Source organism: Octodon degus, unplaced genomic scaffold, assembly GCF_000260255.1.
Source record: "Octodon degus isolate 3935 unplaced genomic scaffold, OctDeg1.0 scaffold00048, whole genome shotgun sequence".
NCBI lineage: Eukaryota > Metazoa > Chordata > Mammalia > Rodentia > Octodontidae > Octodon > Octodon degus.
The window spans coordinates 6,147,849-6,159,956 of record NW_004524624.1 but is presented as its reverse complement, the minus strand read 5'-3'; the positions used below and the strand labels follow the sequence as shown (position 1 = coordinate 6,159,956).

The 12,108-nt window shown below is 48.1% G+C and overlaps 1 protein-coding gene across 2 annotated transcripts in view; it reads right to left on the bottom strand.

The window, feature by feature from the left end:
* Positions 1-9,807, bottom strand: part of Cltb (clathrin light chain B) — a 24,888-nt gene extending 15,081 nt beyond the window's left edge. For both annotated transcript variants that reach the window (XM_004632299.2, XM_004632300.2), the window contains exons 1-2: positions 9,423-9,807; positions 3,893-3,939 (exon numbers count right to left, since the gene is read on the bottom strand). In XM_004632299.2, the coding sequence (XP_004632356.1) occupies positions 3,893-3,939; positions 9,423-9,609 (234 nt within the window). In that variant the 5' untranslated portion in view covers positions 9,610-9,807. The remainder of the gene's footprint in view (positions 1-3,892; positions 3,940-9,422) is intronic.
* Between the last annotated feature and the right edge of the window lie 2,301 nt (positions 9,808-12,108).

The window sequence follows — 12,108 nt, the reverse complement described above, 5'->3', positions numbered from 1 at the left end:
TCCCCTCCCCTTCCTTCTCTTTTCTTCTCTCCTCTCCTCCCTCTTCTCTCTTTCCCTGGCTCTGTCTTTCTGTCTCTGTCTGTCTCTGTCTCTCTCTCTCTGTCTCTGTCTCTCTCTGTCTCTCTCTCTCTCTCTCTCTCTCTCTCTCTCTCTCTCTCTCCTCTCCCTCTTTCCCTCCCCTTCCCTCCCCCCTTTATTTTGAGATAAGGTCTGGCTATGTTGCCCACCAAGACTAGCCTCCAAATTGTAGTCCTCCTGCCTCAATCACCTAGGACTACAGGCATTATAGAACATTAGCCTAGCTTCAAATTGTTATTCTGACTCTCCACCTGAGCCTCCTACCATCCCAAACAACGATTACTTCTTTCCAGGTCTCTGTGCCCTATTAGACACAAACTCTATGAGGACAACAGCCCCATGGATTTGGCCCTGTATCTCCTACCCAGCATAGGCCATGACACCCAAAAACTGAGTTAACCAAATGAATAAAATAGTGGCTGATCATAAAGTAATCTGCGATGGCAGGTGTGGTGGCATATACCTCTAATACCAGCATTCAGGAAGCTGAACTTGAGGTCAGCTTGGGCTACATAGTGAGTTCAAAATTAGCTTCAAATATATAGCAAAATCCTGTCTCAGAAAAGAAAAGATACAGGGACTAGGGATATAGCTCAGTGATGGAGTCCTTGCCTAGCATGCATAATGCCTGGAGTCCCCAGCACTGCAAAATAAATGTTGGACACAGCATCAGAGGAACGGGGCTTTCAGTCTCTTCTGCCACTTATTGGGTAATGACTGTTGAAAAAGACCCTTCCCTGAGCAGATTGGCTTTTAAGTCTGTTAAAGAATGGTGACAACATCCCATTCATGATATACATAAAATCATAAGAAACAAGTGCTGGGCTGGGGAGATAGCTCAGTAGAATAAGCGCTTGCCTGGCAAGTGCAAGGACTTGAGTTGAATCCCTGGTTCTGCAAAAACAAAACAAAACAAAACAAAACAAAACAAAACAAAACAAAACAAAACAAAGAAAGAAAGAAAGAAAGAAAGAAAGAAAGAAAGAAAGAAAGAAAGAAAGAAAGAAACAAGTGCTGTGGAAATGCCCATAGCTCATAGAGGGTGCTCTGTGAGGGGTGGCTGGGCTGTCATGGTTCACTCCTCCCCAGACATCCTGGCCCTCGTTGCACCATCCTGAAAATGAGGGTTTCTGTTGCTGTTGTTATTTGTTTGTTTTGGTACTGGGGATTGAACCCTGGTCCTTCATAATGAGCTATATCTTCAACCCATTTTTACTTTTTATTTTGAGACAGGGTCTTTACTAAATTGCTAAATTACCAAGCTAGCCTCAAATTTTCAGACCTCCTGCCTCAGCCTCCAGGCTACACCTGGCTTCTGAGAAGCTGTCTGTTGACTTCTATTCCCCACACTTCTCTGGATCTATCTTCCTGCCACGGCCAGTGAGTGTTAGAGGGACTCACAACTGGGCTCTTCCTTAATCATTTGGACACCCCGAGTGGCAGATCAGCTCACTGCCAGGAGATTGGCAGCCAGGGGTCTCCTCAGTGGCTACAGAAATGGTCTGAGCTCCTCCCAAATTCAGGAATGGAGTCAGGAATACCCAGTACCAGAAGACGGATGGCTCCAAGCAGGCTTATCTTGGCCCTGCTCCCTGACACACTCTCTTGAAGAATTCCCATGCCAGGCACCTCCTTGAGACCCTCTGGCCATGGGTAGGCCATGCTGGCCAAGGGTGTGCTGTGACTCCAGAGACAGCCAGTAGGATAAGGCATATCCGTCTTGAGGATTAACTGGCTAAAGCTATGCTGAGCTGAGCTGTTGATTCCTCTAAGTAGCTCAAAGGAGGATGGTGGGGGAGGGGGTTTATATAGGCAGAGGCTGAGAGGAAGGAGAAGCCTTCAGGGGCCTACTGTCCCTTTCCCAGACTCCCTCTATTCTGGGTACTAAATGGAGCTAGAATAGATGTGGCCAGGCTTATCCTCAGGCCTCACTGAGGAACAGGTTTATAACTGGACCCCCTAGTGGCTCTGTCAGGTTCAGCTGGACAGGAAGCTGCTACAGTCCCAGAGACTGACTTTTTTACCTTGCTAATCGTTGAGTAATTTTCCAAAAACAGAACTTGGCCAGTCTCCTTGTACCAGCCCATCCTGCTTATGTAAGAAAACAGTTTATTCTCCCAGAGGATTCAAGAGGCCAACTCCTCCAAGCCTCACATTTCCCAGGGGCTGCCCCCTTTGAGCTAATCAGTGTGGGAACCAAGCTGAATTCAGTGTAGGCTCAGCCCTACCCAGACACCTAGCGCGTCAAGGTGAGAACTGTGCATTTTGTGAGGTTCTGGGGATGCCATTTGTGATCTCAGTTCTCTCAGTCTAAGTTCTCTAAAACTGATGTGTATACACAATGGGAAGGATTTAGCTGACTACACAGGGAAACAGTCTTGTTTGTTTCTTTTGTGCTGCTGGAAATCAAACCCAGGGCTTCCCCACTGAGCTACATCCCCAGCCTGAGGAACAGTCTTTAGGTCTTTGGGTAGAGTGTTTTCCAAGTGCTGAGGATGGAACATAGGAAATTGTCAAGGCTAAGCGAGCACTCTGCCTCTGAGCTCTATCTCTACCCCATAGGAATAGTTTCACTAGGTTTCTCCCTTTTTGTAATATAAATAACTTGTTTGTTGTTGTTGAAACAGGGTCTATATTATGTAGTTCAGCCTGGCCTTGAACTCACTATGTAGCCCAGGCTGGCCTCAAATTCATGGCATCCTCCCACTTCAGGTTCCCAAGTACCATGATTACAAAGCATGGGCCACCAAGCCTTCTTTATAGAATCACCATTTTTCTAAAGTTTTTTTTTTTTTTTTTTAATCCAGTGAAAGTGAAAGGACTTTTCTTATCCCCACCCTACCCTCTACCCTCAGGGGTAGCAACTGTTAACATTGGGGCACACCTTTTCAGATATTCTGTGCAAAAAAAATTTTTTGTTTTGTACTGGGAATTAAAGCCAGGGCCTTTGCACTGGGCTTCATCCCCAGCCCTTTTTTTTTTTTTTTTTTTTTTTGAGACCTCTTTTGCCTTTTGCCTCGTTGCTAAGCCATCAAAGCTGGGCTCAAATTTTCAATCCTCCTGCCTTAGCCTCTCAGAGTGTTAGGATTACAGACATGTCCCATCAAGCCCCACTTTATGCAAACATTTTTGAATTAAAAAAAAATAGGACCATACTCTATGTATTATTCTACACTGTGCTCTTTTCCACTTAATATATGGGTCAGCATCTTTGTCAGTCTGGGAAGCTCTTACCCTGCCCTTTGTAACAACAGCATGGTTTCCAATATTTATCCAGGCCACTGATGCAGGACACTTAGGTTGTCTCTGGTTTGTCTGATATTATAAATAATCCTGCAAAGAAGCTGGGTGCTCTTCTCTAACACTTTTTTTTCTTTTCTAACATTTGCTTAGGGAAAATTCCAAGAAGTAGAACCTTTGCATCATAGGACATGCCCCTCTAAAGTGCTGATGTGTGTGGGAGATGGCCTCGCAGTTCAATTTCCCATTAGTGCACATGCTCAGGCAGGGCCCTGTACCTCCTTCACTCCCTGTAGACCACGGTGGGCCACTTTATTTCTCCCTTCTGGAGCTAGATCCCACCATGGATAATCTGAGGCTGCTCATCTATCCCTGTCTCTAGAGGTCCGTATTCTTCATCCCTTCCTCCTGTTTGACAAGTAGACACATCAAACCCTTCCTCTAACTACCATCTTAAAACACTACATATCATGAACAAAATATGGAGCACTAAGCCTACCGATGATGGAGCCAGAAATGGTTGAGCCCTAGGCTGTCAGCGCCCTCTACCCACTGCTAAGACCCAACTGCTTACCTGAAACACATCTCCATTGACTGTAGTCCCCATATCCTCAGAGCCAGCTAGAAAAAGAACAAGGAGACAGCATCACTTATTGTTCAGCTTATAGCAAGTACAGAATGGTCCTGTGTTAGTGCCAGGCCCAACCTCTAATACGCCCATGTACACACCAACCCCACACACAGACATAACAGATACATAAATAACTCAAGCTTGATCCTTGACTGTTTGCATTGCCATGCACAGTCATTACCACATTTGATTTTCTTTTTTTTTTTTTAAATATTTATTTATTTTTATTTATTACATTTATTTATTGTGTGTGTGTGTGTGGCCAGCTCAGCCCACCAGGGGGCGGGTCTGGCTGGCATGTGGTGCTGGGGATCGAACCGCGGTCCCTGTGCTTTGCCAAGCTTGTTTCAAGTAGGTGCTTTAGACCACTGAGCCATCTCTCCAGCCCCACCACATTTGATTTTCATGGCTCTATAATGAAGTTTTAACATTTGATAGGGCCTCAAGTGCTTGGAGAGGCCATGTGATTGCTGAAGTAGAAGTTTCCTATATACCTGAAGTTAACAACACACAGTGTAGCTGGGAATGGCCTGGCTGTCTGGAGTCTGGACCTGGTAAGTAGGCAGAGATGCTGCAGGTTCAGGACAGGGGCTTCCAGGGTAAAGAAGAGAGGTGCTGTAGGTGTAGTGCAGGGGCTCCCTGCACGTCTCTGCCTGCCCTGGTGGAGCATTGAGCAACTGCTCTACCTGGGAGAGCAGGAACCACCGTTCCCACTGGGCAGCACCTGGCCTATTTTTCCTCTGTGCCCCTCCCAGGATTTTACTCTGCCTTCAGCAGTGACTCCTCCAGATCCCTTTGCCTGACATCTTATTAGTCACAAATTCCTACAGTTTCTTCTGCAACACTGACCTTCATAGATGCCATCCACACTCTCCCTGATGCCCAGCTCCAGCCTGGGCCCTCACCAGTGCTTGCCTGCTTTGGTCTGTCCATCCTGCTAGACATCTGGAAAGCAAAACTTGGCTCTTTCTCCTTTCTTTTTCCTCAAGACTATCTTCCTTAGAGCCATCTACAACATGTCTATGCCTTTGTAAGAATTCAATAATTATGGTAGTCATTAAATAAACAAATGCCCGGTTCCACAAAAAACAAAAACAAAAAAAATGGATTCATCCATCCATCCATCCATTCATTCATTCTTTTTTTTCCCCTATACTGGGAATTAAACCCAGGACTTCATACATGCTAAGCACACACTCTACCACTGAGCTGCACCCTCAGCCCTCTAATTTGCTTTGTTTTGCTTTGAAATAAGGTCTCACTAAATTTTCTAAGGTGGCCTCAGACTTGTATTCACTACCCTCCTTTAGACTACCAAGGACCTGGGACTACAGATGTGCACCACCATGCCTAGCTCCTTTCTTTTCCTTGTTTCATCCCTCCTACCTTCCCTCCCTTCTTTCTTTCCTTCCTTCCTTTCTACATTGTAGTAGTAAGGATTGAACCTTACTGAGCTACATTCCCAGCCCTCTTAATCACTAAATTTCTAAGACTGGGCCGGAACTTGTGATCTTTCTGTCTCTCTCTTCCAAAGTCGGGGATCACAGTTGTGCCACCATCATGCCCAGCTCTTCCTTGGAGACTTTGTTAAGTGCAGTGCCCTGCCTCTGGAAGGTTGTCCTATACACTCCCACATGGACCACTCCCTCACTCCCTTCAGCTTCTGCTCATGCTTGGTCTTCCTTAAAGGGCCTCTCTGATCACCTGTCTCATTCAGGTATCTCTGGTATCTGCTCCCCAGAAGTATCTGCTCTATAGCATTTACCTTGAACAGATATGTACTTAGTTCATCTGTGCATTTAGTATCTGTCTTCCCCACTTGAATGGACCCTCCACTCAGGCAGGAGTCAAAGCGATAAATACTTGCCTATTGCTTCTTGGCCTTTTGGCTAAGATCATGTGTAGTATCAATACATAAATACTTGCCTAATGAGTACATCCAACCCTGAAGTGCAGGTCCGGGGCAGCTTTAAATCTGGCTCTGTCCATTTTTTTTCTGACTCACTTCCTACCCACAAACCATATATTCTGTATTCCTCTCTAAAGAATACTTTCTAGTTCACAAGCTGTCTCCTCCAGGAAGCTTTCACCTGCTTCTTCTGCGCCCCTTGGCACTGATGGAAGGCCTCATTTCCAGAACATCACCAAGCATTGTGCAGTTACCTGTGGCCCTCAGAAGCAGCTACTCCTTTACCAGGCTCTGTATCCTATTCAGCTTCCAACAGCTTCTACACAGAATGGGTGGCCAATGGGTGGCTAAATGGGAGTTAGGTTGCTCTTTGAGGCCCACTATAATTTGCAAGGCCTCTCAGAAACTGCAGTGTCTCCTGGCAAAGAAAATAAGAGGCTACACAAAGCTACCACAAATGAGCAAATATACTTCCACAGATCACACAAGACTGTAACCAGTAGTGACAACGCGTTAGGCCTGAGGACTAACAGGACTGAAGGAAAAGTTACTTAATCTCATATCAGTAACTCCCAGTTAATGTAAATTATTTTTTACTTTATTTGCAAAGTCAAGCAGTGATTGGTTTGGGGCTACTATGTCAGCTGTCACTATCACCCATTCAGAAAAAGCCTCTGCCATGGGTCCCTAAATGAGGGTGGAACCAATGCAAGAGACCTATGGGGTTTCAGTGGTGACCTCTTCCACAAAAGGGTTTCTCCTGGGGTGATTCCTCTCCCAGGGCCTTAGCTTGCCAATCATTCCCAATGATGGAACTTTTTGGAGAAGCTGCACCAGCCCCTCTATGACTACTTGTGGTCTCAGACCTCTCATTGCAGGTAGCTGCTCAGGGCCTACTGGGCCTCCATAAAGTCTCTGCTCCAGCCTCAGTTCCCTGTGGAGATGTGTTTCAGCCTCTCTGAAAACACACACCAATCCACACAGAATGACCGGTATCTGCTCCCCCTAAACCCTTTGATTACTTCATATTTATAATCAGGGGTCAGAAGCCAGAGCCTGCAGAACAGGAACAAGGTAAATGCAAGGCCCAGGGATAAACCCCTGTGTGTGTGTGTGTGTGTGTGTGTGTGTGTGTGTGTGTGTGTGTGATCCCTAGGTGCCTGACCCGTTTTGAAACATGGGCAGAGAGGGACCAGAACATTCCTCTGAGCTTACTGAGGCCCAGCAGGGGAAATGGGCTTGCCTGGAGCTGACAAACAAGTCACAGCCAGGCCTGGCATCCAGAAACTGGGCGTGAAAATGTGAACCTCTTGGGTTCAACCCAGGGCTGATGAATGGAAACAAGTGTCCGTGGCTCATGTAGGCCACAAACGCAGCCCAGAAGAGAGGCTCAGTGTGGCTCAGGCTCAGGTCTGCACCAGACATCTCTTTCTCTAGGGGCCCTGGAAGCCCAAAATCAGAGTGCTTAGTACAGAGATCACCCATCAGAGGACCCCATCATCTAGAAGATGACTCAGGGGTTGACTGGTGGCCACTGCTGGAGCCAGCTTCCCCCCAGCTCCCAGCGGGCCAACACTCTTCCTCAGCCTGATCCATTCATCATGGGTGGGTAGGAAATTATCTGTTCAGCACTGCCTAGGCTTAGAAAGACTGGATCAAGTCTATCCATGTCTGCTCACCCACTGAGTCACAACCTACAGTACCTCCCTGCTCCTGCTATCCACTTAGAAGGGCAATGAAGCATTTGAAGGGCCTCCACAAGTATGAGTCTGGGAGCCCCTCAGAGGGCTGTGTCCTTGGCAACTCCCTGAAAGGAGACAGCATGTTGCTGTTTCTCTCCCTGTTATATTGGATACAACTGGTGCCCCACCCTGCCAGAGAGGGGTCCTCCCATCTAGGTGGCAAGGCCCTGGAGCCCCTCTGTCCTGAAAGAGGGCACAACTTACTCAATACCCAGTCAGTTCCCTCTGGCCAGCCTCAGGCTGAACTCTACCTGCCCTCCTCTTTCCTAGAGTTCTGACAGTGTGTAGTCTCCTACAGTCAGACAGCCAGGTTAGGGGATGGATAGTCCTATGCAGGAAAGTGTAGACAAGTGACTACCAATGCATGAACTTGGACAACCACTTCCGATGGGTCCCCTGGGGCATGGGAGCGTCTGTTTCAAGGGGCGGTACATTCCTGCTTCAGAAGACCTCCACTGCTTCTTTGGTCAGGTAGCAAAAGACTCCCACCTCCTCATACTCACATTTAATCAGCTCCCCAAATGACCACCAGAGCATTTGACTATAGAGTCCAGAGCTGAGAGGCCCAAAATCAAGTCCCAGATCTGTTACTCATAGCTGTGTCACTCTAGGCCACATATTCATAATTTCTGGGCATCCAGTTTCTTATATATTACAAAAGAGTTGTCACATTTCTTATACCAAGGGGCTTCCAGTCTGCTTCAACTCCCTAGGCACAAGAACGGTCTTGTTGATTTCTGTATTCCCAGTGGACCTAGCATTCAGTAGGTGCTCAGCGAATGTTGAATGAATGCAGATGTGACTGAGGAGCCTCCTAACCATCACACACACACACACACACACACACACACACACACACACATACACCCTTATTTCAGAGGGCACACAGACCCTTCCAAAATGATAACAGTAGCAGGAAAATGTGTTTGGGATGCACATATGAATGTGATCTCTACTTCTTTATTAAATATTTTAAGAAATTATTCTTTTGAGCTACAATCAGAACAGGACCATCATTGATCAACATAATACTGCAAGAACCAGGGCCTGAACCCTGAGGTCTGAAGCCAACCCCAAGAGCTCTGGACTGCCTTTGGAAAATGGTTCATTAAACAGTTCAAACGCCTGAAAGGCAGGAGCACATCTGATGGATGCCCCGTTGGGCCCCCACCCTAACTCTGAGATCTAATTCAGAACCAGACACACAGAAGACAGAGTTGTCAGGTGGAAAGGGCTCAGAGTCTGACAGAAACAAGTGTAATCCTGATCTGCTGCTTACTAGTTATTTCAATGGTGTGTGTTTTGATCCTTAGTTTTGCCAGCTCTGAAATGGGCCCAGGAATTCATACGAAATGATTAAGCCTTCCTATTCCAGTGGCTACAGGGTGGCAGGTGATCCCCAGGGAAGATGGGCCAGTTCTCAGAGCACCAAGTATTCTCTGCCTTGCCAGAGATGTCAGAGCCAAGCCTGAGGGGCCAAGAGGTCTGAGCCCAGGTCCAGTCTGGCAAAGCTATCAGAAGGCCCAAGGAAGACTCTTGGGGTTGGGTGGGGGTGGGTTCCCGAGCCAGGCAGTGTTGGAGCTGGCCGGGATGAAGTAACATGACCAAATTCCTGCTCCCAGCGTCAGCACATCCACAAACTCCAGCGCAGGCCTCAGCTCTGAGATCCCAGGCAGGGGTCTCAAGCTTCCTTCCCACTGTCCCCAGGGTCTCTCTCAGGAACACACTGCCCCTGGCCTGCTCCTGTGCGGAGGCCACGCCTGGGTCACATCCCCTGGTGCTAGTCTCCGGCCCCAGCTCACAGGCCACCGCGCTGACTCACCTCCACTGGCGGGTCCCGGCTGCGCGGAGGCCACCTGGCCGCGGGCAGGTGCCGCGAAGCCCTCGTCATTCTCTATGCCTGCGATCTCGCTTTCTTGCTGGGCCAGGAAAGCGGCCGCCGGGTCTTCTTCGGCCGCCTCGGCGGCCCCGCTCTCCGACGACGAGAAGAAGCCAAAGTCATCAGCCATTTTCCCCGCGTCTCGGCTGAAGCCTCCGCCTGGCGCTCAGCTCTGCCCGGCGCCCCCGGCTGCGCCCCACGGCCGCGACGCTGTCACCGAGCCGCCGGGGAGCCGCTGCGCGGGTCGGGCTCGGCGCTGCGCCCCGCACTTCCTCTCCGCCACCGGGCCGGGCTCGCCTGTCACTGCAGCTGCAGGCGCCGAGCGGGAGGAGCCGCGAACAGAACTGCGGTGATGTCACCGGCCGAGGGAGGTCGCCCGCAGCGGCCGCAGGAGGGCGGCAGCAGGACGGCCCGGGACCGCGCGGCGCCCGGGGCTGCCCCTGCGGCGGCGCTCGCGTCCACCGCGGGACCAGGCGGAGCCCTCGGGTTTAAAAGAGAAGCCCGTGGACAGAGCGGCCCCCGAGCGGCACGGCCACGACCGAAGGGCCTCCGAGCGCGAAGGGGCTGGCGGCTGCGCAGCTCTTGCTGCCAACTCATGCTGCAGCAGTTTCCTCCCCTAAACGGAGTCCACATTAGGATTCCCGTTACCCGACCCTGAGGTACAAGAGGACAAAACTGAGTCCAGAAAAGGCGTCTGTGCACCTTACGTGCACGTCTGCGTCTTGCGCACTTGGCCACGTTGCTTCAAAGCATGTTCTCTATATTTTTCTTTAACACCTAGTTGTGTCACCAGAGCTGGCCCCTTAAGTGTCCTTTAGGTTTGAATGGACCTGAAAAAAGGCAGATTTAATTTATCTGGGCAGCCTGCCACCCTCAGTTCAGCCACCTTTGGTAAATAGTCTCAGAATGCTGCCTTCCTGCCAACGCTTTGCAAGCCACTCAGCCTTGGCCACGTGGAGGTTGTAATCTAAACAGACAGGTGCAAATAGCAGACTAAACAAGGTACTCAAGACCCTGCGGACTACCGTGGAATGTGGGCTGTTTGTGCTCTTGATTTGACTCTAAAGGTCCAATATGAAGGGAAGGAAGGAAAGATATGTCCCAAGTCGTGGGTAATGCTTCTTTTAGGCAGAGAGTAGAAATAAAGTCAGGAAGGGTAAATAGAACTTTTGATTCTACTTAGTAATAGTTGGATGTAGGTTTCAGTCCTTGACTTTCATGGGCTTACATCCCAGTCAAACTTCTCTCCCTTCCGCTCTACTTTTTCTGAACTATTAGAGAGTAAGTTATAGGCACTGCACCCCATTGTCCCAAAATACTTCACTGGGCATTTTCTTAAAAACAAAGAACATTTGTAAGCTGGGTGTGGTGGCACCTGCCTATAATCCCAGCACTCAGGGAGACTGAGGAAGGAGGATCCTTGTGAGTTCAAGACCAGCCTGGGTTACAAAGTGAGCTCAAGGCCAGCCTGAACTGCATAGTGAGACCTTGTCCCCAAAAGACAAAAAGAAAAAGAAAAAGAAAAAAGAAAAGGGCATTAATTTACTTAACTACTAAACAATTACCAAAGCAGAATATTAACGTAGATACCATTGTTTATCAACATATCCAGAGTTCATCAAATATATCAATACTAGAAGAAAGGAAAATTCCAGAGTATGCAGGGCACTCTGTTGTCATCTGTGTGATCTTTAACTGTTATATTTTTTGTTCCTTGTCTTTCATGACATTGATTCAATCAAAGACTGCTGGCCAGTTATTTTGTCTTCCAGTTTGAATTGTCTTATATTTCCTCATGGTTAGATTCCAGTTAAATACTTCTGACAGGAATGTGACAAAGGTAATTCTGAGTTCCCAGTGCTTGGCAACAGGAAGCACGTAATATTGATTTGTCCAGTTACTGATGACCTTAATGTTGAGTATTTGATTAGGAGGGTGTCTGTTAGGTTTCTCCATCAGAATATTACTATATTTTCCTTTATAATTCATAAATTGGTATAAATTATATTAACTATATAAATTATAGCTCAATTCTCAAATTTTCTATTTATTCATTTCCACATCTAATGATTTTCTTTTGCAGTCTTTTGTTTGTTTTGTTTTGATTTATTTATTTGTGTGTGTGTGTGTGTGTGTGTGTGTGGCCAGCTCAGCCCACCAGGGGGCTGGGCTGGCTGGCATGTGGTGCTGGGGGATTGAACCGCGGTCCCTGTGCTTTGCCAAGCTTGTTCCAAGTAGGTGCTTTAGACCACTGAGCCATCTCTCCAGCCCAATACTCAACACTTCAAGTTAGAGCAGGAGAGGTTTATTTTGGCTCACAGTTTGTAGAAGTTTCAGTTCATAATCAGCTGGCTTCAAGGGAGGGTGGCATGGCAAGGGGCATCGCAGAGTGGGCTGGAGGCAGCAGAAGCAAATGACAGCAGCAGCCCTCTTGCTCTCCCTTATATTCCTTTGGGGATTAAGTGCTCCCTTTAGGGAGGGAAGCACCCACATCCAGAGTGGAGCATCCTTACTCCCAGCAGCACACAACCTAGATCCAGCCATCTCTGAAAAACTCCTCCAATGACCACATGACACTTGGGGAGACATCTAGATACAAACCATTGTGAGGGACCCTGTATCAAAATTA